This window comes from Myripristis murdjan, chromosome 7 (genome assembly GCF_902150065.1).
Source record: "Myripristis murdjan chromosome 7, fMyrMur1.1, whole genome shotgun sequence".
NCBI lineage: Eukaryota > Metazoa > Chordata > Actinopteri > Holocentriformes > Holocentridae > Myripristis > Myripristis murdjan.
Window position 1 is genome coordinate 8135576 of NC_043986.1, and position 23397 is coordinate 8158972.

The 23397-nt window shown below is 42.7% G+C and overlaps 1 protein-coding gene across 2 annotated transcripts; it reads left to right on the plus strand.

Moving 5' to 3' along the window:
* The first annotated feature begins 934 nt into the window (after positions 1 to 934).
* hyal3 (hyaluronidase 3) lies at positions 935 to 17286 on the plus strand. 2 transcript variants are annotated; one of them, XM_030055221.1, is made up of 7 exons: positions 935 to 1002; positions 11359 to 11655; positions 12679 to 13129; positions 14750 to 14897; positions 15535 to 15652; positions 15848 to 15937; positions 16057 to 17285. In XM_030055221.1, exons 2-7 carry the CDS (start codon positions 11386 to 11388, stop codon positions 16459 to 16461), a joined length of 1482 nt encoding a protein of 493 aa, XP_029911081.1. In that variant the 5' UTR covers positions 935 to 1002; positions 11359 to 11385; the 3' UTR covers positions 16462 to 17285. The 2 variants fall into 2 exon arrangements, with proteins under 2 accessions (XP_029911081.1, XP_029911082.1); XM_030055222.1 differs by lacking the exon at positions 935 to 1002 and adding an exon at positions 4806 to 5004 and having other exon boundaries at positions 16057 to 17286.
* Positions 17287 to 23397: the final 6111 nt, after the last annotated feature.

Sequence of the window (23397 nt, forward strand, 5' to 3'; positions counted from 1 at the left end):
AATCAGCATTTTTTACCAATTTGTTTTTGCAGCAAACTACAGACTCTGAAAGCTGCCCATTTAAAAGTCCCGCAGAAACCTTGTGTCCTTAAATATTGGGACGTAAGTATTGCAGGTTTACAGAATCATTTATGAACCATTTGATTAAACCAAACTTGTTCACATTTTCAAAATTCAAAGAACACGGGTGTGTCAATGAGAAGATCAAATTGGTGTTTCCTAATTTCTATATTTCGGTCAGCTTATGGCATGCCATCCAGAGTTGTTATAGTTTTGTTCTTTATTAAGTTTTTTTTGTTTGTTTGTTTTTAGTTTTTTAGTTTTTAGTTTTCATTTCAGTTAAGTTTCAATTAGTTTCCAGAGTGGGTTTGCTTGTTTCAGTTTAGTTTTTATTGTGTGAAAATGTTTGGTTTTAGTTTAGTCTTTATTAGTTCCAGTATTAGTTTTTGTTTTTATTATTATTATTGTAACATTGGGGGGGTTGTCAGGGGCTGATTTGACAAGTTCAGAATACAAACACATTTTGTGAAGGCACTGACTCTGTCATGTCGATGTCCCAGTCTACATAAACATCATGTTGTGCTGACAAATTTGACCAAACTAACAAAGACTAAAACTAAAGATATTTTCTGTATATTTTTATTTTAGTTAATTTTCTAAGCACACAGTATCGTTTCACTTAGATGTCATCTTTATTTCAGCCAACTAAAATATTTTTTCACACCTAGTTTTAGTTTTTAAGTTTAACTATAACAGCCTTGACGCCTGCCTCACCTGAGCGAGGTGTGACTCTCTGTCCAGGTCGGTGTACCTGCAGTAACACCTCCCTGACGCTAGGTGGCAGACCCCGCTCAGCTCACAGAGTTTCAGCACATGGGACTCCCTGGTTGGGTGTTATTATTTCATGTTAGAGGAACTTCATCCGGCTGCCGATCAGCTGTTCAGGTCGGCAGATGAAACCTGGGAGGAGGACCACCGCGGACGAGCAGCGACCCTGGAAATGTAGGTACAGTGTGACCGGAAACTGCCGACATGCGGCTCAAGTTCCCCCAGTTAGAGTCGGTTAAATTTGCTGTGGCCAAGTCTTTACAGCCGGTCGCTCGGTTGAGTTTAAAGCTAAAACCGCGCTAACGAGCTAATGTTAGCATGTAGCTTCAACCAGGCAGGTGTTAGTTAGTGCGGTTCGTGTAGCTGCCGGTGGTCTGACCGACAGCCGAGCGTCTTCACCGGGAGAGCCGACTGGAGCCGCCCGCCGCCGGCTGCAGTTTTGTAGTCCTGCCTTATATGGAAGCGCTAACCTCCGCCTTGTGGCTGTCACCGCGCCACGTATCACTCCGCGGCCGGGACCTCCGCACGGTTTCCTTCCGCCGCTTGTAACGTTACCTTTCCTGGAGGAGCCGTGCGGACTAGCTGCAGCGGACGGGACGCAGCGAGGGGTGCGCAAGGGCTGGGAAAGATTCCGGGAGATTTCTGGAAACTTTCCAGAAACTTTACCTTTACTTTACTTTAACTTATTTTAAACTTAGAAGTGCTAAATTCATGGGAATTTACGGGAAATTAGGTGTAATTTATGCAAACTGCATCACACACAAGCATAAATGTAAACATTCTCTGTGTCATCAGCAGACTTAAATGCAAATTAATATAAATTTAAAACACTGTCATTTTTCACTTTGATTTATTTGTGAGTAGGACTTTAATTGATTCTTTCATTTAAAAAGAAACATGAATGTTGAATAAAATAAACATAATCCCTATGATCCAACCCCCCCCCCCCACCCCACCCCCACCAAAAAAAAAAAAAAAAAGTTCCATTCAAAGGGTAAAATGAAAGCATTTTCTCTGAAGTTCCTCAAGCCTCTGGTTTCTGCAGTTTTCTGCGTTTTTCCTCAGTCCGTTCAGGTCTCGGTGGCGTCTTCCTGGACCTCATCAACATGAAAACGCCCATGGGCTCAGATGCTGCAGAGTGCACGACTCTAGAAATGATCTGTGATGGAGGACTGCACAGTGCAGGGCAGAAATTCAACTGAATTTGTATTAAATCTGGTTGTTTTAACCAAGATTATACTGCAACTGCATTTAAGTTCATTTAAGGAGTTTATTCCCATCAGTTCCTGTTAATTCCCATACAATTGCCATGAACATCCCAGAATATTGCAACCCTAGTCATAGCAATCATAGTGGGAGAATCATCCAGTGAAACTCATGAACTGGGTTTGCATCATCATTTGGTGACTGGCAGCTGATGTTAGTCCGCTGGAAATTTCTTGGATGAATTTCTGGACATCACAAACATGGATTTAAACTCTTAGATTACCTGTCCAAGTTAACTAGAAGCAAAACTACAGCCATTTCCAGTTTTTAGCGATTAATTAAGCTGGTTATGATACTTACACACATTCCCCCGACATGCATCTCTAAGCAGCCAAGCTTAATATCTCATCTGCTGAGCCTGTAGATGACATTTCAATCATAAAAGTTCATAGGAAACACCATTTCTGGGTTTCTTTTGGGCCATATAAGGGCTTCCAGTAAACTACACGAGTTTGGTAACAGAGCAACAATAAACGTCTGGGAACCTGCAGCTGCACTGAAGTTTTATTATCTAAAGACAGATTTTGCTTGTAATAAAAACGTCAATGATTTGTGTTAAAATTTGATTTTTTTTAGAAAATGGCTGTGGAGCAACACGTCTGCTTTGCACCAGGGTTTTGAATCACCCCGCTCCACATTATCTCTTCTCTCTCCATCATTACTACACAGAAAGTAAAGAGAGAGAGCCGACATCACAGGTCATTCTATTGCACTCTCTCATTGGTCTTTACTGTCAAGTCAATGAACTAATACTGAAGTTAGAGGCTCTTCAGGACCCTGCAGGTCCCTGGACCCCCACCACTGGGACGATATGCTTATCTCCCAATAGGATCACGATACTGGGGGGCCGATTTGATATGTATTTCAATTCTATATTACACTTTCATTGCGATTTTTTTTGTACTATTACCCTCTGGTTTGTGGATGTTAAGTTTCATGAAGCTGTGATTATCCCAGAGGTCACTATAGGTCATTTTATACAGTGATGCCAAGTTTCAAAAAATGGTCTGACTCCAGTGAAATGGCTGCTATGGGGGCCAACATCATCACACATGAATCAAATGTGGCTCATTGAATCCACAAGAGTCTCAGCTTCCCAGTCAGAGCCAATTGATGCAGCTCCAAGACTGTTTAGGCCCCAGTCTGCACACACACACCATTTTACAACGGGGGTTCTCTGGGCATGTCTGAAAAGGGGAGAGCCATGGCTGCTTAGAGAACCCATTTTCATTCAGAGGTCTGGAGGTCAGAGGTCAAGGGACCGAGAAAATGCCAGTTTTCCCTCACCAAAATTGAGCCAAACTTTGGAGAGTTATCTAGTCCCCTTACCAGCAACCTAGAATAACATGCTTTACTTTCTGTCTTTACTAAATCTCTACTATCTTTATTATACATTTTTTCCCCATCCCTAACACATGACCCTTCATCTGCGTGAGTGCACCACACTGCAGAGACTGGGTTCCCTTCAGGTTGATTTCCATACTCGATCAGACACCCACAGCCATTTTGCCGAGCGTGACCAGAGCTGTAACACCGGAGAGAGACGAGCGGGACAAGCGAGCTCTGTTCTGCTCAGCACACGCTCTGGGCACACAGAGGAGGCGGCAGATAACACGTTTTTCCATCTTCTCTCCAAAAGATTCTCATACTGTTCCCTCGGCACAGCAGCTCATATCCACCGCTCGCAGAAAATCCCCGCGTGTCGCTGAGGCGCTCGGCTGTTGTGGCTGTTGAGGAAAAACAGTTTGTCGGTTTGTTCTACCTGCAGAGCCAAAGTCTGATCAGCTTCAAATATTCAGGTGTTACATGATCAGTGAGCAAACCACTCATAACTGTAGTGCCAACACTTTAAGAAAATGACATAAAAAAAAAAATAATTGTGAGCCAAGAAACCAACTAAATCTTCAGGCTTACATGACAGCAACATACCAAATAAAAAAGCTTTTAATTTAAATTCAAGGTACTTTTGTCGGACCAAATGTGTTTTTGCTTTTTCAATCGACATTTTTTGAGATATGGATGGGCACTGAAGACATGCATTCATTCAAATTTATGCATGTGTTGATATGAAGGCTCTCGTCCTAGAACATTCATTAATGGAAAATACAATTTGTAGGCCAGTATATATTGTTATGCATTTTACCTTCATCAAAAAATTGCATTTGGATATGATTTGGATATTGTGATTTTGATAATAATTTGATTAATTGTTCAGCCCTACATCGCTGCAGTAAATCAATTTTCCTTAACTGAATGTTGTTGATATTTATCTGCTCAGTGTGAGATTGTGTGAACGGAGGATGTCGTGCCGGTCTGAGTAGTTTCAGTTTCACAGCAGTTCAGCTTTGTTGTCTCGTGAAATCAAAAAGCCAAACGGAGCGTCGTGCTGCCACCTGTAATCCACAGAGTGTGTGACAGTAAAATCAGGATGAAGCACTTTGTGTGTTTCACAATGTTACTTCAGATTTGCTCTGCTCTGCTTTGAGATAATATTGGAGAACTGGATGACTTCTGTTTTCTGAGCCGGCCTGCAGCTGCAGCACAGCAACACGTACTCAGAGGCTGCTGATACTCTGACCACTCCTCTGAGAAAAAACAAAAAAAACAGCCTGAGGTGTTACTTCCCCTTTTTATGTTAATTTGAAATATAAATAACTGATATTCTGAGGTGTGGTATTAACGCTGGTGGCCATCAGCTTAAGGGAAACATGAATTCACTGCTAAACCAGCCCGGCTGCTGTCATATCTCTCTGTCAACTTTAGGTTTCCTGTTGCATCTTTCTAACATCCTTTTTTTTTTCTGTGTGTGTTTTCTGAGAATGTGAAATAAGCGTTGCGTGTTCAGTACCGAGTTCAGAGCAATTTGACAGTTTTAGTGACACCGACTCTCGGCTTCGGCTTTCTTCCTCGGTGAGTTTGTATCAATTCCTTTTTTTTTTTTTCCATACTGATGGCGGATTTATTCCCGAAACGTCGGGACGGCACACATTTCTTTCTTAGATTTGCATTGTCGCTTGTTTCAACATTGAATAACACGACGAAACAAAGAAACTCAACCGTGTTCGTACAGTTTTCAGTTTTGCTCTTTTAGTGAGTTAGTAAGTGTTAGAAAGTGCTTCAATGGGAGGTAAAAAAAAAATACAAAGAAAAAGAAGTACATAAATATGAATATACATTTAAAAAATATATGTTTAAAAAAAAAAAAAGCACAGATTGAGAAGACTAAGTCAGTCCAAAGATGTTCAGTAGAGATCTATGGAAAGGCTGAGTCTTTAGAAAGCAGCTTAAAACCATCAAGGGATTCAGCAAAAGCAATTGGTTGGAGAAGATTATTCCAGAGACGAGGTGCGGTCTGCTTTTAGATGAGTTTTGGCTCTTGCATAGAGAAATAACTGAAGAAATAAGAAGAAGTAACTGCCTGTATGGTCATAATGGCTCATAACTATACAGCAAAATGTCATAATTGTTTATTCTTTGCCAAACGAGTTGATAACATGAACCTGCAGAGTGAGTTCACACTGTGTGCACATGCTTTGTCCCCAAAAAGAGGGAGAATAATTTGGCCAAAAACACGCCCTCAGTCCAGGTCGAGGAAACTGCAGTGAAGCCATTTGACTCGGTGGACTTTATGCGATGTGAGTCCTTATCGAGCTCAGTGCAGTTTTCTCAACTGTGGTTTGGTCAGTTGTGTTAGATGAGGCCCGACTTCCCCGTTGTGGCTGAGGAGGATGAGTGAACTGTGATGCACTACAGGACATCATGACGGTGGAAGTGCATAGAAAAAGAGAACAGGCTAGTTAAAGACTGAACTATAAAGAGACAGTGTGACTGTTTCAGAGCTCTGTGTTTCTCTACACTAACACAAAGGCATTTGGTTATAAAATGTGTACACACAGTTAAAAAAAGGAGAGTGAGAATGTTTTTCTTAGGTAGATTTGTATGATTTTCATCTGGAGGTTAAACCAACAGCGCCGTCTACCCACATGGGGAGACTGCCCACACAGTTGCCAGTGCATGCACTCTCACATACATGCACACACACACACACTGATGCAGCACATCTTATGCGGTGTAGACAAGTGGACGTGCTGCCTTGCTTTATATAGTGGCAGCAGGGTAACAGAGAGGACCCTGTGTCACTTCACTTTCGGATATGAAGCGTTACAACAGGTTCTGCTGAGCCTTTTCTTTGATGGCACTGTGTGTGTGTGTGTATGTGTGTGTGACCATATATAGTATGTTTTTACAACTTTGGTGCTTCCATTTGACTAGAAAACACAGTGCTCATTTGTTTATGCAAGTGTGTGTGTGCATCCATTTATTCACAACATTTTATCGTGTGCACCGACAAATCTGAGGGAATATCTTCAAAAATGGACGCGTGAACTGGAGGCCTGGTGGTTAGAGAGACCTTCCTTTAATCTGAAGGTCACACGTTCGATCCCTGCAGCCTCCACTGTGTCCCGAGTCCCTGTCCAAGTGTCCTTGAGCCAGAGCAGCCGAGCACCGACGTGTTTCACAGTTATTGCATCAGACGGTGACTGTCCACTGTTTTTCTCCAAATCCAGCTGTAGTGGAGATCACACTGCTCTTCTGTTCACTAAGTGGAAAAAAGGTTGAGATGTTGCTGTAAGATGCAAAAAAAAAAAAGAAAAGAAAAAAAAAGGTCCAATTAAATGATTAACAATGAAATGCAGAGTCATAACCGCCATCACTACTTCTCTCCCTCACACACACAAAAAAGGGGGATTATTATTCTCTAGTGATTACAAATTCTTGATTTTTCTCTCTTTGTTACATAAAATAGATATTTCTTAAACTGCCTCCAAAAGCTCATGTTTTTTTTTTTTTCCAGGAATTTAAAATGTATCCCAATCTAATGTAAAAATGAGATTAGTCCAGGTCTGCAGCCTTTCACAGCAGAAAGAGAGAGAGAGATGGGCAGTGAGGGTTACAGTGGAGACACGGGGATCGACAGAGAGATTAGAGAGAGATCAAAGCTCTCGTTTTGTCCTCCCGCCTGTTTCTCGTCTTACAGCAGCTCTGAGCTCAGGGATCGTCGATCGCTATGTTTATAAGAACGCCGCCTCTGGATCGCCTCTCTCACCTGTCTCTAAAAGTAGTCCGACTGTCGTTTTCTCACGTTGACATCTCCACTCGGCCAAATGTTGCCAAATATAGAGTACGTGGTAAATGTCACAGGTTAATACAGCTGTGACACAGAGGGCGAACCACAAAACAGAACAGCCAGCAGTGACTCACAACCGGACGACACCTTCAAAATGTGGCTGTTAAAGTGAGAACTGACACAGATATTAGTTTGTAAGGTTGTTTTACAAGCTTTACTAGTCGTGGTGTAGATCCTCACCAGAAAGAGAGCAAAATAAAGTGAGCACCGTTCCCTAAAGCTGATGTGGTACCGTGCTGTACCTCAGTGAAAAATCAATGTCTGTATCATCAGGCTTCCTCGCAGAAGTTTGGTACCTGAGAGGGCTTTTTATTTTCTATTATTCACCACAGTGACTCAACGGACATTGAATGCACCTTAATATTGTTGGTAGCATCCCAGGTATTCATAATCGCAGTAAAAAAAAAAAAAAAAAAAAAAAACTCTTCCTTGGTTACTGGAAAAAAGGAACTTGCATTCATTTTGGGTTTTACCCAGTGTTTACCAATGCACATATGTTGTTTCTGAGAAATGACCTGCAGAGCAGTCAGCGTGCAATCCTTAACCCGTAATTCATGCATGAATTATGAAAGCCTTGAGTCCAGATTTTTTTTTTTTTACTCTTCTTCGGGCATGAATATTTCTGTGAGTGTCCATACTTCTTTCAGGATGCAGGACTCTAACAGCTGATATGCAATTCCACCATAGAGAGACCATTGCATTTAGGAGAAAATGACATGAAACAGCTGTCCACTGTAGTGACCGCTGTGCACCAGAGGGTTAAAAATGATCGCGAACCCGTTCACAAGACTTGGCCCAGCAAATAATGAAGCACCGCTTGTCATGCATCTTTGATCAGTCAAATTGTAACTGATAAAATACAGAGTGAGGTGTGATCAGCAACAAAATTGAGAACCTGTATGCATGAAAGATCATATGTTGCATGGAATAGTCACCTGACGTTGTGTTTGAGGTGAGTTACATTTTATTTTTGGCCATTTAGAGTTTGGTTGTATGTATTTTAAATTCACTAAAAATCGAGAGGTGAATGAAAAGTAACTTGAGTTAAACTCTTGATCACCGCAGGTCTGAGCTAACAGCGTCGGCTCATTGCACGCTGAAGACTGAAGACGGGCCGAACGTTCACCTGCACCCCATCCCGGCGTCAGACTCTCAGAGAGAAGCTTTTCAGAAACACTATGAGATCTCCACCTGGGACGCAGAATTTGCAGACAACCTCCGTGCTGTCCAAAAAGCAGCATCTGCAGACGCAACACCCGACACGGCGCGTCCGGAGAAGATCCACGCGGTTCCCATCCACCGGCGTCCCGACCTGCTGCTTCCCTGCGCCGACCTCGTCAACTCCGAGTGGCAGAGGAGCCAGGCGGCCCGGGTCCACTCCCTGCAGAAGTCCTGCTCCGAGTTCCCCGTCAACCTGGTTCTCCTGCAGGGCTCCAGAGGGACGGAGCGGCTGCTGGGCCACGCCCGGCTGTCCCGGGTCGTAGGTCGCGGCGGGAGCCTGTTTGTCGAGTCGGTCGTCGTGTCAAAAGCGGAGCGAGGGAAAGGCTACGGTCGGACGCTGATGGAGGAGACGGAGCGCTACGCCAGAAGCCGCGGGTTCAAGCGCCTGTGCCTGACCACCCACGACAAGCAGCACTTCTACGCCCACCTCGGCTACGCGCTGTCGACGCCGGTGCAGAACGCAGGCGCCATGACGACGTTTGTTCCCATGGAGATGCTGCTGAAGTTTTCCAGGATGCCGGATGAACAGAGGAACTTGGGAACACAAACGAGGACGGACACTCGGATACCACAGAGGAATGGAGACGCAGGTGGTGCTGCTGTTACAGGACCTCCTCCTCCTCCTCCTCCTCCTCCTCCCCCTTCTGCACCTCCTCCTCCTCCTCTTCTTCCTCCTTCTGCACCTCCTCCTCCCTCCATCCCTCCGCCTCCTCCTCCTCCTCCTCAGTCTACCACCACACAGCAGACTGTTCAGACTTTGACTGAAACTCCCTACCGAGATGCCAAAGGAGTCCCCATCTTCTGGATGCATAAAGACATCTGAGACACGCACACACACACACACACACACACAAACACACGCATGTTGTTTACATATGGACACACCAAAATCACATCCTGACACGATCGTTGCACATAACAAACAATAATGGAGGCATAACAGTGTCATAACCGCTACTTTGGTAAACCAAAAAGAGCAAAAATCCCTCAACTGCATTCATTTGCTCTTCAGATTTAGACTCACACACACACACACACACACACACACACACACACACACACACACACACACATCCTAAAGGCTCGGATCTTGGAGCAGATTCACTGCTGAAGACAGTGCAGCCGAAGAATGTCACACTGCTCAGACATGCATGGGTCTATAACAGAGAAACACACTCACACACACACACATACACTCACACACACACAACATGCACACAGAGGAGTAGCTACCAGCTTAAAGTAGGCTTTGTTTCACAAATGATGTCAGGTACGGTCACCTCCCAAAGAAAACAGGATGTTAATGAAGGGAATATAATGAAGGGAGTCTCTTTAGTTTGAGCAGCTGGTAACAATTAATGGTTTAATACTGAAAATAAACCGTGGAGACTCGGCTCTTTAACACCATTAAATGTTAAAGAGCAGAGTCTCTGACCAGGAAGTCACAGGATTGGACTGACATGTTTGACCGTGAAGGCTTTTTGTGTGATACAGTCTACAGTCTGTGATACAGTTTGTCAGAAGTAGAAATAAAACAATAAACCTCGTTAAACCATAATGGGTTACTTAAACCGATATGGGCGGAGCCACATCACCACAGGTTTTCAGAGTACGGGTTGGCAAGCGGGAAAATTTCAGTAGCAAAGAGCAAAATTTGGTCCACTGCTTCCTCTGTTACATCACTGGGCTTCTGTGTTTGTCCGCTCAGCAAGAAGAAGAAGAAGAAAAGCTATTTTGCTCCGCCCACTGAGGATTTAACCCAACCAATAAGAAAGCTCCTCCAGCAGCTCTGCCTCCAAGAAACTCAAACTCCAACCTCCTCCTGCTGCTGCTGTTAAAATGAACAGAGCCTTGATGAACGCTGGGTCTGAATGTGCCTTCCTGACCTGCCAAAGCACTGTGTAGCCTTATTAAAGTTTTAAAGATGTGTTATTTTGATGAAACTGATCATAGTAAGCAGTATGATGTCATTTGTTTCAATCATGTCAAAATAAAAGTATTTATTAAATGATAAAGCTTGAATGTTTTATTCTTTTTTGGATCTAAATATTTTGTCAAAGTAAATCTCCACAGGTTTATCTTGGGAAAAAACATGACCATAAAAATATTACCTGTAGATTTTGTGTTCACTACACACTGTTGAGGAACATACTGGACATTGGAAATGTTGACCTCTGGCAGGAGTCTGTGTTTGTGAATATTAAAATGTCCATCTCAGGTCAAGAAAGCTCTTACACAGTCATACACAGTGAACATAAGTCGGTGTATATGCACCTGCAAATGTGCGAAAATACACAGAGGCCTCAGGACTTGCACTGCAAAAAGTCCAAATCTTACCAAGATTATTTGTCTTATTTCAAGTAAAAATGTCTTATTTCTAGTCAAAATATCTCATTACACTTAAAATAAGACATGATCAGCACAGAAATAACTTGTTTTTAGACGATTTTCACTTGTTTCAAGTGAAAATTTACTTGAAACAAGTGAAAATTAGCTTGAAACAGGAAACAAATTTTTCCAATGGAACAAGCAAATTTTTACTTGTTCACTTGTGTCACAAGGAAAAATTTGCTTGTTCCATTGGCAAAATTTGTTTCTTGTTTCAAGTAGATTATCACTTGAAACAAGTGAAAATTGTCTAAAGACAAGTTATTTCTGAGCTGATCATGTCTTATTTTAAGTGTAATGAGATATTTTGACTAGAAACAAGACATTTTTACTTGAAATAAGACAAATAATCTTGGTAAGATTTGGACTTTTTGCAGTGTGTGATTTGTTTGTTCTCGGTTTTATCTGTAGTCATACACTTTGTTCGACCTGCAACCACAAAAGTGACTGTTTCTCTTTCCTGTCAGGGAGGACACATCACTGGGTGAACAGCCATGGTGCTGTTTCACCTCCCTCTCACCATCCTCCTCCTCTTCCTCCTCCTCTTCATCTCCTCCCTGTCATGCACTGCCTCGTCTCAGCCCTCGGCACGTGGTCCTCCCCTCCTCCCCGCCCCGGCTGCCGCGGGTCCGGTTCTGCAGGGCCGGCCCTTCGTCGCGGTGTGGAACATGCCGACATCTCGCTGTCAGAGCCGGTACGACGTCCACATGGACCTGGCAGACTTTGACATCGTGGAGAACCGACAGCAGCGCTTCCAGGGACAGGTGATTCAAGTCGACGGGCAGAGCGCGGCGGCACTAATATGATGTGACGCTTTATCGATCCCCCCAGTGTTTCTCCACCCGGTCTGCAAGTGACCCTGTGTCCCGCATGTTTTTGTTCCATTTTTACACTTGTCAGCCCTGCTCAGACAGATTTGTCTCCACTGCTCAACCGAGCAACATAAAGACCCTCTTCTGGATCAGGATGTGCCAAAGTGCAGCTGGAACACAGGGCATGCTTCAGGACGGGAGTGGAAACACTGCCGTCTGTCTTAGTACTTTCTGCTTTTAGTACCAGGGTGCGACACATGGGTTTTTGAAGGCTAGCATCAGTTTTTATGCCGTTACACTCAGTAAACTCAAATTTCCTGAATATTGGCACAAAATTAAAAACTTGAGCGTTCTGAAGAAAATGCTCTGACTTCTGCTCTGATGTCTTATGCTGAGATTACACAAATCCAGCCTGATTTTGACATAGTCCAGTCATGGCTGACAAATTTCCAGTGTCATGCCTGAATATGAACAACCATATAGCATACGGTTCCAAGAATTGAAATGTGTCCTTCAGGATGGCCTGTGATCCCCCGACATAAAGTCTGGCATATTCAAAATATGTGAAAAGAACACAGAGCCTTCATCATCAGAGCGTTTGATGCTCCAACGAAGCATCAAAGTGTGACGTGAGCCAAACAAACAGGTGAAAGGTGAGCATTTTGTCCTCCCTAACTTGAAAATGTGGGATGTGATACCTTCTCACATTTTTTGAATGTGCCTGTTGGACTTGGTCTTGACTCCCTCCTCCACAATCACGGTGCATTTCACGGCAGAGTGTGAAAGACTGCATATGTCGTTAGGTCGGGGTCAAACCAAAAAGTGTGGCCTTGCTTTCTTAGCCAAGACATGGCAAGAATTAATGCCTGATCTGACGTGACGGCCATCATGAAAGACACCCTTTGTGAACTCCTACAAAGATATTTTCCCAATGAACGTCTTAATTTCCCGTGACAAATTTTTTAAATCTTCCAGAAAATGAGCATCTTCTACCGGAACCGCCTGGGGAGGTATCCTTACCTGTCCCGAAACAGGGAGGGCGGCGAAAGCACGAAGGTCAACGGTGGGCTCCCGCAGCGTGGCGACCTGGCCTCCCACCTCTCCATCGCTGAGATGCAGATCTCCTGGCTGCTGCGGCCCAACTTCACCGGTTTAGCCGTGGTCGACTGGGAGGAGTGGAGGCCGCTGTGGACGAGGCTCTTTGGGACCAAGATGGAGTACCGGAGACTGTCCAAGCAGCTGGTGAGGCAGGAGAGACCGGATTTATCGGAGAGGGAGGTGACATCCATGGCAAGGCAGGAGTTTGAAGAAGCAGCCCGGAAGTTCATGGAGCAAACGCTGCGGCTGGGGATCCGACTGCGCCCCAAGGGACTCTGGGGGTTTTATGGGTTCCCCGCCTGCTTCAATAAGCATTCGAAAGACACAGGTATGCTACAAGTAAATCAGGATTCTAGATGTAACACACTGCAAAAAGTCAAAATCTTACCAAGATTGTTTGTCTTATTTCAAGTCAAAAATGTCTTATTTCTAGTCAAAATATCTCATTACACTTAAAATAAGACATGATCACCTCAGAAGTAACTTGTTTTTAGACAATTGTCTCTTGTTTCAAGTGAAAATTTGCTTGAAACAAGTGAAAATTTGCTTGTTTCATTGGCAAAATTTGTTTCTTGTTTCTAGCTAATTTTCACTTATTTCAAGTGAATTTTCATTTTTTCCACTGGCAAATTTTGCCAATGAAACAAGCAAATTTTCACTTGTTTCAAGCAAATTTTCACTTGAAACAAGAGACAATTGTCTAAAAACAATTTATTTGAGGTGATCATGTCTTATTTTAAGTGTAATGAGATATTTTGACTAGAAATGAGACATTTTTGACTTGAAATAAGACAAATAATCTTGGTAAGATTTTGCGTTTTTGCAGCGCATGGGTTGTTTTCTGTGGATGATAATACATTTTATACGGAAATAGGCCACAGCTTAAATGTCAAATAATAAAGTCATCTAGTCCCCAAATGACCCCCTCTTCTCCAGACGTCACCGGTGTTTCCAGGAGACGTCTTGTGATTTGTAGTTTTTGTCTCAAGTCTGCAAGAATTCTGTCCTTTCTGTTTATCACTTTGCTCGCGTTATGAGAAAGGTAAAGTTCTCCTTTTTGTTGGTAGCTGGCGACAACAAAAGTGGGAGACAGATCCACAGGTTGCACAGCAGATCGGTGACGCTGGGGCGACGTCAGACAAATGAACTTGATTTTGTTCAAATACATGGGGGAAAAAAGGCGATTAGCAAAGTAAAAAAAAAAATTTTTTTTAAAAATTACAAGAAGCTCATCAGAAGAATGGGGGAAGGGGAATCAGCAAAAAAAAAAAAAAAAGAAAATTAGCAAAAAATATTTTAAAGAAATGCAAGCAAACTATATGACCGCGTTCAAAGAGAGAAAGCTTTTTTGCCTTTGCCATCAGGAGGTCATGACAGTGTGGATACCTGACAGAAAATGACACTGAATCCACATTTTTGCAAAGATTTGGGCTTTAATGGGCTGTGGTCTTAAACTTTTGATCAGCTGATGAACAGCCTATTTCAGTTTCATGGTTGCTTACTCATTTTTTTTTTTTTTTTGTCTCACTCCCATTTCTTCTTTTTGCATTTTGAAGCTCTACTTAGAACCTTTTTACGATCCAACAGTGCAAAATGTAAATTCTTGCAATTTCTCAACTGGTCTTAAGATTTTGATCGGGAGTGTATTTCTAATTATTAAAATGATGAATGATGTTTAAGTGTCAGGTCAGTGATGCTGGATGGAATCTCTGCATTCTTAATTCTTAGTGTTGAAAAGCTTAGGAAAGGCTTTCCCGAGCATTTAGGGCCGCGTATAATTTTTGTCAGATTCTGTCAGATATGTCTGTTGTGTTTTATATTTGTCAGTAAATCATAAACATCCCTTGATTTGCCCCCATAAATCTAGACATTTTAATAAAGAGCCAGTCCATATCGCTCTCTTTACCACCCATTTTGGACAGTAAAAACCTTTGTTGTGTGTGATCAGATGGCGGCTACACGGGGCGCTGCCACCCCGGGACCAAACGGCAGAATGACCAGTTGTCCTGGCTCTGGCTCCAGTCCTCCGCCCTCTATCCCAGCGTCTACCTGCCGCAGAGCCTGGCGGGGTCCCGGGACGCGGCTCTGATGGTCAGGTACGAGCAGCCGTGCAGCGTTCACTCAAACTGGGAGCTGCTGCAGACACACAGCCGTGGAAAACAGCTTAATTTTACCTCACTGAAAAAAAATGAGATGTTGTTTTGTCCAGTAACAAAGCATGCATCTGTGGAGAAAACTGAATTTTGAAAGCTTAATTGCATTTTTAAATTCTTTGTGGTGTGTGTAATGCACTTTGTGATTTTAGTCATGTTTAGGCTATATTCTTATTCGGTTCTTATGTTATTATGTGCAGTTCTTCATCATGTCTGTGTAAATTATAGAGACATTTTCTATTTGCGTGCTTCCCCTTCTCCATTGCAGTCAGTGATTGTGCTTTAATGCTGTGCCTTTTTTCATTAATTATGACAGAAAGAAACTAATTCCATTATGTTTATCTGTGAGGCAGTACTTTTGAAGCCTCTCTTGTTTTTTTTTTTTTTTTTAAATCAACAGTTTTAAATCCTCTGTGCATCTTGTTCCCTCCAATGATTGCAAAACTTGTATCTCACATGTTTCACAGCGCTCTTTATAATGTATGAAGCCACCGGTTGGCTCTCAGGATGCTGCGGTCGGCTGGCTGCGGAGCCAAAAATGAAATTAATTAGTTGAACGTTTCCGTGTCGTCTTGTCCAGATACAGACTTCTGGAGGCTCTGAGGGTGGCATCCGTTTGGCACCATGGCAGCAAAGCCACGCCCATCCTTCCATACACCAGGCTGGCTTTCACACACACTGTGCACTTCCTCAATAAGGTATGATAGCAACACACACACACAGACACACACACAGACCACCTTCTCAATTAGAGATAGCAAGCAACCAAAAATCAAATTTGAAAACAGTTTAGTTGTCTTTTTTACACACAGACTCATAAACATATGTGGCAGTATGGATGCAGAAGATATCCATGAGTGTGTGTGTGTGTGTGTGTGTGTGTGTGAGTACAGACAGACCTGGAACACACTTTGGGGGAGAGTGCAGCATTGGGGGCTGCAGGCGTGGTGATTTGGGGCGAGCTGAAATTCGCTAAATCCAAGGTAAGAATTTCAGACAAACTACACAGAGAGATAGATATAAGTGTGAGTGTGTGTGTGTGTGTGTGTGTGTGTGTGTGTGTGTGTGTGTGTGTAAAGCCTTCTGCTCCTCTCCCCTCCAGCGTCAGTGCATCCTGCTCAGAAACTACGTCCGCTCTGTTTTGGGTCCCTACATCCGTTCGCTGAGGTCTGACACCAAGCGCTGCAGCCTCCACCATTGCTACGGCAACGGGCGCTGCGCCAGGCAACAGCCCAGCTCCGGTCACCTGATCTCCTCGGTGTCAGATCTGACCTCTGACCCCAGCGAGGACAACTCTCTCCCCGACCCTTCCAGTGAACTTCAGCCTTTCCACAAACACTTCCTGTGTCGCTGCTACCAGGGCTGGACCGGGGAGAGATGTCAAGAGAAGAAGAAGGAGAAGAAGAAGAAGAAGGAGAAGAAGGAGAAGAACGACATAAATGGAGACAAAACTTTCCAAGGTCCACAGCAATCAGGGGCTGGATTCATGAATCTGCTATTAAAATAGATCTTAAGAAAGTGCATTGGTTCAATATTTTCTTTGTGTCATTTCTAATGAACCTTTGGATTCAAAGTCGGGCCTGAATTAATAATGACAGAGCTGTTATTTTTTCCTTGTTTGTTTGTTTGTTTGTTTGTTCCAATAAGCATGTTAATCCTGTCTGTCTCTCAGCAATCTCGGTGGATTTTCTTCCCTAAAACCTGAAGCACTTATTTCTAGACAGCCAAAGAAAAAAATGAAAAACTGTTTAGAGCAACTACAATGTGTGGTTTATTTTAATTTATTTATTTTTAAGGAGAAATGAAAAGGCTTTACGGCAGCATGATTAGGATTTGTCCTTTGCGGATTGTAAACACAACACACGAAGTTGACTGGCAGTGAGTTTTTGTTTCCTACAATGCCCGCCAAAAAGTAGCATCACTGTCCTAAAAAGAACATAATTCACTTTAGAGTGAATTAGAATGTTTTCTTTAACAATTCACTTAAAAGATTAAAGCGGCTGCTATCAGTGATTGTAAACATTTCCATGTGCACAGTAATGTCACTGCAGCAAATATGGTGGGACATTTAAGCCGAAAAACTAAAAACTGTATGTACAGAATCAAACTTTGAGCCTCTGAAATATATTTTTGATTGATTTTATTGATTGTTGATTGAGCTCAGGATTTATCAAGAGGCTGCTTTACTCCATACAGTTTATGTGCATGAACGTGGACGGTGTGTGTGTGAGCTTTTGGATGTGCAGGAGAACACAGAACATTAATTAACATGAGATCCTGACCGTGTCTGTCAGTGTGGAGATTTAAATAATCAATGCATTTTTAAGTATTTAATAAACCTTTTTGCACCAGATCATCACTGCTGATTTTTATGACTCAAACCGCCCAAACCGTGGATTATCTGTGGTGTCCGTGGATAAAACTACAATCCATACGTCGCTCCTGGGTCGCTGTTCAGACTGCATGCACATGAACAGTTTAGACATGATTTTAGCAAGACCAACAAGGGGCCTCCGATACTGACCCCTGTTGGCTTGGTGGTCCCCCATTGGTGAGCGCGTAATGATGCCGAGGTCCACTGTTGGATAGGTAGGTGGGTACACACACAAACACACACAAACGCACACACACAAGAGTATGGATCAGACGCAGCTGCTCTCACAACACAGCATTACGAAACACAGTGTGTTATTTAAACTTATTTTGGGTGACATACAGTCATGGTATCACTTTTACAGAGTGGATGCTGAATCTGGAAATTGATAAACAGAAGAACATACAACTTTTCAATTAATTTAGTTTTATGTGCCTTTTGTGACAGTTACATCATAAACAACAAGGAACAAGACTTCATTCATATGTCCTTTCGTTAGTGTCGCAAGCTGCAGCAGTAAAGTAATACATTTTTCAGAAATCTGCCATCTCCCAGTAACATCACTGTTAAGTGATACTGCTAATATTTTTTTTTTCCGGTATTCACAATCTTTAAATTTGATCATTTTCATGCAAAATAACATGGATAAAGCCCCTGAAACAGCATTTTGCTCTCAACTGAAGGAAAATTTTGGGATTCATTTGGCCTTTTAATAAGAAACTTACAAAAATAATAACACTCGAAAAAAAAAAAAAAAGAATAAATAAAATAAGCAAAAGCATACAGTTCATTAACTAAGTACCTGAGTACCGTGACTGTTTGAGTGAACTCAAAGTAAAGCTGTAAACTTGGCATCACCCTGAGTGACCAGAGATCCAAGTGCATTGAGTTTTTCATTTTTTTTCCCTTTTCATCACTCTGAGAAAAGTGAGCGGAGGTATGGAGGTGGCACAGCGAGACAGGAGAGGCCACAAAGATTATAATGAGATAACACATAAAATCCAAGTGTAGCTGTACCGATGATCTGATTACCCACACATGTGGAAGTGGTCAAAGAAGCTTTAACAGTGTAAATGCAAATATAATGTGTCCCAAATTTCCATAGCAACTACGTAAATGGAAAACAAATTGTCGAAATGATTGATCTTGGGTACTTGTGAGGATTTTTATTGTTAAAGGATGTAAATATAGTAGCAGGAAGTGAGCAAAGCAAAGTCAGATTGCAGTCTGTGTTCGAGAGACACAACTGAATGTCAGGTGTAAATTTAGTCCAGCTAAATCATATCTAAACACAAGGAGCACGACGTTAATGCCCGGTGTAAAGGAGGCCAAACATACGTGGAGGCTAAAAAAAAACACAACTTAAAGGTGGTGCAGCGTCAGAAGGCACACAGGTGCTCTTCAGAGTGCTTTAGTTACATGGCGTTACATGAAACACATTTGGAAATTCTTCATTTTCCTCTCTTTTTCAACGACTTGCCCTCCACACACGAGAGTCCTGAGGTTCTCCATCTTTCATTTGCAGTAAAACACCTTTAATGAATCACCAGCAAGCACTGAAGTGAAAACAATAACCCAGATGCAGGCTAAATTGAGCACTGAGCATGTTTCTAAATGCGTGCCAGTGATGAATTAAAGTGTTTCTTATATATATATACTGTGTCATGAATGTGTGTTTGTTCATGTGTGTGTCTCCGTCAAGCCCCTCCCTTCATGGCTGTCAGGTTGTGTCTCAGCGCCTGCAGTTCTTGGATCAGCAGTGAAATCTCCGTGGAGGCCGCCTGTTTCTCCCTCACCGCCTCCGTCAGCATCTGGAGAGCGCCGCCCTGCTGGACTGCGGGAGGAACAGACACAGAGGAGCACTGTGTTGGTCTGCACGGCCTCTCACTTTACAGAAATGCAGCAACAGCATATTGTAGTTTACTTTATAAAATGAATTAACTGATTCCGTCTTGCAAACTGTGTGCTGAGAAGAAAAGGAAAATTGCAAATTACAATAAAGCAAGAGTTAGTGAACTGTGAAGCGTCTCACCCAGGAAGTAGAAGATGAGCAAGACGGTCAGCAGCAGCAGAGTGATGATGGCGCAGCCCATGGCGTAGGCGCGCGCCGAGCTGGGCGTCAACATGTCCTGCAGGCGGCTCTGCCATTTCCTGCTGACTGGCTGGCCTCTGTGACTGGCGGCGGCGATGTCTCGGAGGTAGAGGTTCCCGTTGGGGGAGGGGCTGTGAGCAGGGCGTGGCGGCTTTGTTCCTGAAATTAGACACAAATGCAGTGGCCTTGCTGTTATTTGCATATATGTACAGTAATTCCTGGGTTTGAATTAGTGGAAACTTCAGATAACAGGAAACAGCTAGCTTCAGATCCACTTTCCTGTTTGTGCAGCATCAGTTTGTTCCCTGTACTGAAATACGCCTTGTAGCACCTGGCGGAGCGACTCGAGAGAAGAAGAGAACATGGATGTACCAAATTATCAATAAATAAATAAATAAATAAATAAAAAACTTGAGGAAACTTTCCAGGTTCTTTGCACAGACTCTCATTTTCCACTCTGGTTGGCAATTTTCATCATCATAGTACAGTACTAATGGACTCCAGAGATAGCGCTGCTGTTGTGGCATAAATAATCCCATTGGTTGAGTTAAACCTCAATGGTCGGAGCTAAAAACCTTTTTCTTAAATTAAAAAATAGAAGTGGCCACACCCTCTTTTATCTTATATTCACAACCATGATATTCTTTATCTTGGATGGTCAGCGAGATGACTAAATTACCCAGATAATACCTTTTTTAACCTTAATTAGTGCTAGGCTTCATAATATTGTCTTTATCACTTTGCTTCATTGTACCAGATAAACTGTAGTGCTTATGCCCCGCCCACTGAGGTTTAAGCCAACCAATGAGATTATCTCTGCCTCTACAGCAGCTCTGCCTCGAAGAAGCTGAATCTCCAAGATGCAGCACGCACTGCGCTCAGCTTCATGGGCTGCATGTTGTTTTTGTGCCATGTTTGTGTGTGTGTGTGTGTACCTTTGTGGCTGTGCTCGGGGTGTGTGCGGTGGAGGTCGCTGATGGAGTCCACAGAGTGAAGCTCGATCTCGGTGAGATCTCGGTCACTGATCCTGTGGAACTGCGGGGTGGTCTGAGAGGAGGGAGGCCTCGACATCGCTCCGCCTGCAGGGAAACCAGGATCAGCACAGCGTCGGCTCGTCCACTCGCTGTTTCCCTCCTTACTTCCCCTCAATATACCTCAGAGATAGTGTAAATAGTTTTCCTAAAGTCTCTCAAGGCAGCTTTACACATTTTCCCCCTTCTTTCCCTCCCATTATTGGTGAAGCAAGACAACACAGATGGATATTACATGACATCACATGTGCACATGCAATCCTACAGTGGGACAGAAGCATTACACTAAACAGAGACGGGGGCAAAAGTGTAAAGCATGAGTTCATGTGGCAAATGACTGTGGGAAAGGAAGAAAAGATGGGAAAAAAGTTTTTTTCTTTGATTTTAAAGCTGTAAATTCCCTTTCTTCATATCTCTATATTGTATCTTTTCTAGAAAGACAAGAATTAGAGGGAGAAAGACAAAAAATAAAAATATGGCCAACTTTGCAATTTGTCATTTCTCCAAATCAGAGCAAGAGCCAATTGCTGGAAAACTTTGAACTTTAAAGGCAAGGAGGCAGCTGCTCACGGCTTTTTGGGAGGCAGAATTTTATTTGGGCAAATAAAAGGGAAGGCACTGTCAAAGGTCCATTTTGTCATTTAGAAATTCAAAGTATTTTTGCTGCCTGGTGCAGCTTCAACATATCTGTACAACTAAACACTGCAGTATTTCTGTATGGCCACCGAGAGCTATCAACATGAATTCAAACACTTTGTTGTTTGCCCTGCACTCATATTTTTACAATTTTTACAATTTACACCTTTTTCATTCCACCCATTTATCACAAGAGAGTTCTGCTACTATCAAAACAGTTGTTGTAATTTCTTTTAATTCTGTTTATTTCCCCACCTTTAGCTTTACTCTCCATTCACATTGTAACTCTCTTTCCTACACTTGCTGTTTTGAAACTGTTTCATGTTTGATCTGTTGCACAGCTAAACTCAAGGAAAGGAAAGGAAAGGAAAGGAAAGGAAAGGAAAAACAGAAAAGTAAAGGAAATATGTGAGTGGAAAGGAAGGAGAGGAGGTGTGTTAAAAGGGTAAAAGGGTGAAACAGAGGAGGAGATACAGAAAGAGGGAAATAATGAACTAAGAGGGAAAGTCCTTGTGTGCTTTTTAAAATAAAAGTGTATTAGGTCGGCGACTGAGTGTGTGTGTGTGTGTGTGTGTGTGTGAGAGAGAGAGAGAGAGAGCGAGGAGCTGGGTTCAGAGTGTGTCTAGTGGAAGACAAAACAAACAGCTCGGTTATAAACAGCCAAATTATCAGAGCTATTAATAGAGCCAGTCGTCAAAGCCATAATGGTACAATGCTGCTGGAATTTGAGTCCGGGGCCAAAGGACAGTTCAGACTCCTCCGACTGAATGAATGGATGAATAAGGAGCTCGCTGAATTACCACCTGACCGAGTCACAGCCGACACACCACATCGACTTTACCCAATAAAACAAAAACACAAGGAAGGAAAAAAAAAAATCTTATTTCAACTTTTCGCCCCACTCACCTTCAGTCACAATTAAAAAAAAAAAGATAGAAAGGAAAAAGCTCTTCGTTCTGGGTTTAAAATGTGTGTGAGTGTGTGTCTCCTTTCCAAATCCTCACACACACACACCCGCTTGCCAAAACATATGTCACCCCCCCACACACACACTCCAAGACAGCAAAAACTTAATCTGTAAAGTTAAAGTCACATGTTGCGGCGACGATAATCCCCCTCAAAGTTGATGAATAATCCAAGCAGATATATTCCAGAATAATCCTTGAAGTGGTAAAACCAATGGGCTGTGTCCAGCTGGTTCCTCAAAGTTTAGTTTTGCCTCCGTGTGTGTGTGTGTGTTTGTGTCAGCAACTGTAGACGCCCTAGTGCCACCCCCTCCCCGTCTCAAAGTGTTCCCTCAGCACTGTTGCACTGCCACACACACACACACACACACACACACACACACACACACACACTGCAGACCCTCACGGCCTAAAATAGCAGCAGAGACATGGTGGTATTATTAGTTTCTTAGGCCAAAGGATGACTCAGTAATCTGGGTGGAGGGCATCATGAGGGGGGGACACGAGAGAGAGAGAGAGAGAGAGAGAGAGAGAGAGAGAAAGAGAGAGAGAGAGAGAGAGGGAGAGAGAGAGAGAGAGGGAGGGAGAGACTCACTAGAAATGCACCTGGGTGTGAAACCTCAAAAGTGCAAGTAAAGACACCTTGAACCTTTTCAGGAATCGAGAGGCCACTTTTTCCCTGAATGGCAGACATTACATTGGGTGACACTTGAATGATTCTGGTAGAGAAACTGACTGTTGCAGCAGAACTTAGCAAGAAAAATAAAATTTAAATGGGAATAGCGGGGAGACATACATATGTGTAACTGACAATTCTAGTGCACAAACATGTTACGGACAAAAGTGCAGGAAGGAAAAATGTGCAACAAATTTCAGTGCTGGCAGCTTGTGCAACACAGCAGCAACAATAAAGAGTGTGCAATGTGCATTATGTATTTTAAAATGGCAGAAAAAAATGCTTAAAGTTGTTAAAATGCTAAAATAAATGGAAAATGTAATGAATATAAGTAAGTTATTTGCCAATCACATTACCTGATGTTGCGACAACACTCAAAGTCATAGTTCTGGTTTATTTGTGATAATGATATTGAGTTTGTGTTTGTGTAGTCAGGGGTTCTCAAAATAGGGTCTGGGGACACCTACGGGTCCATGAGGGGCTTCTAGGGGGCGTCCTCTGCAAAATGAGGAATAGTTTAATTTCCCTGTAATTTGATTAATTGGAATTGCAATACAGAAAATGAATAATAATGATATTTTTAACATTAAATTTTAATTTCAGCACTTTGAATCTGTTTGTCAGTGCTCAGGTATGACATCCAAACACTTAAAATTAATCCAAAATGTC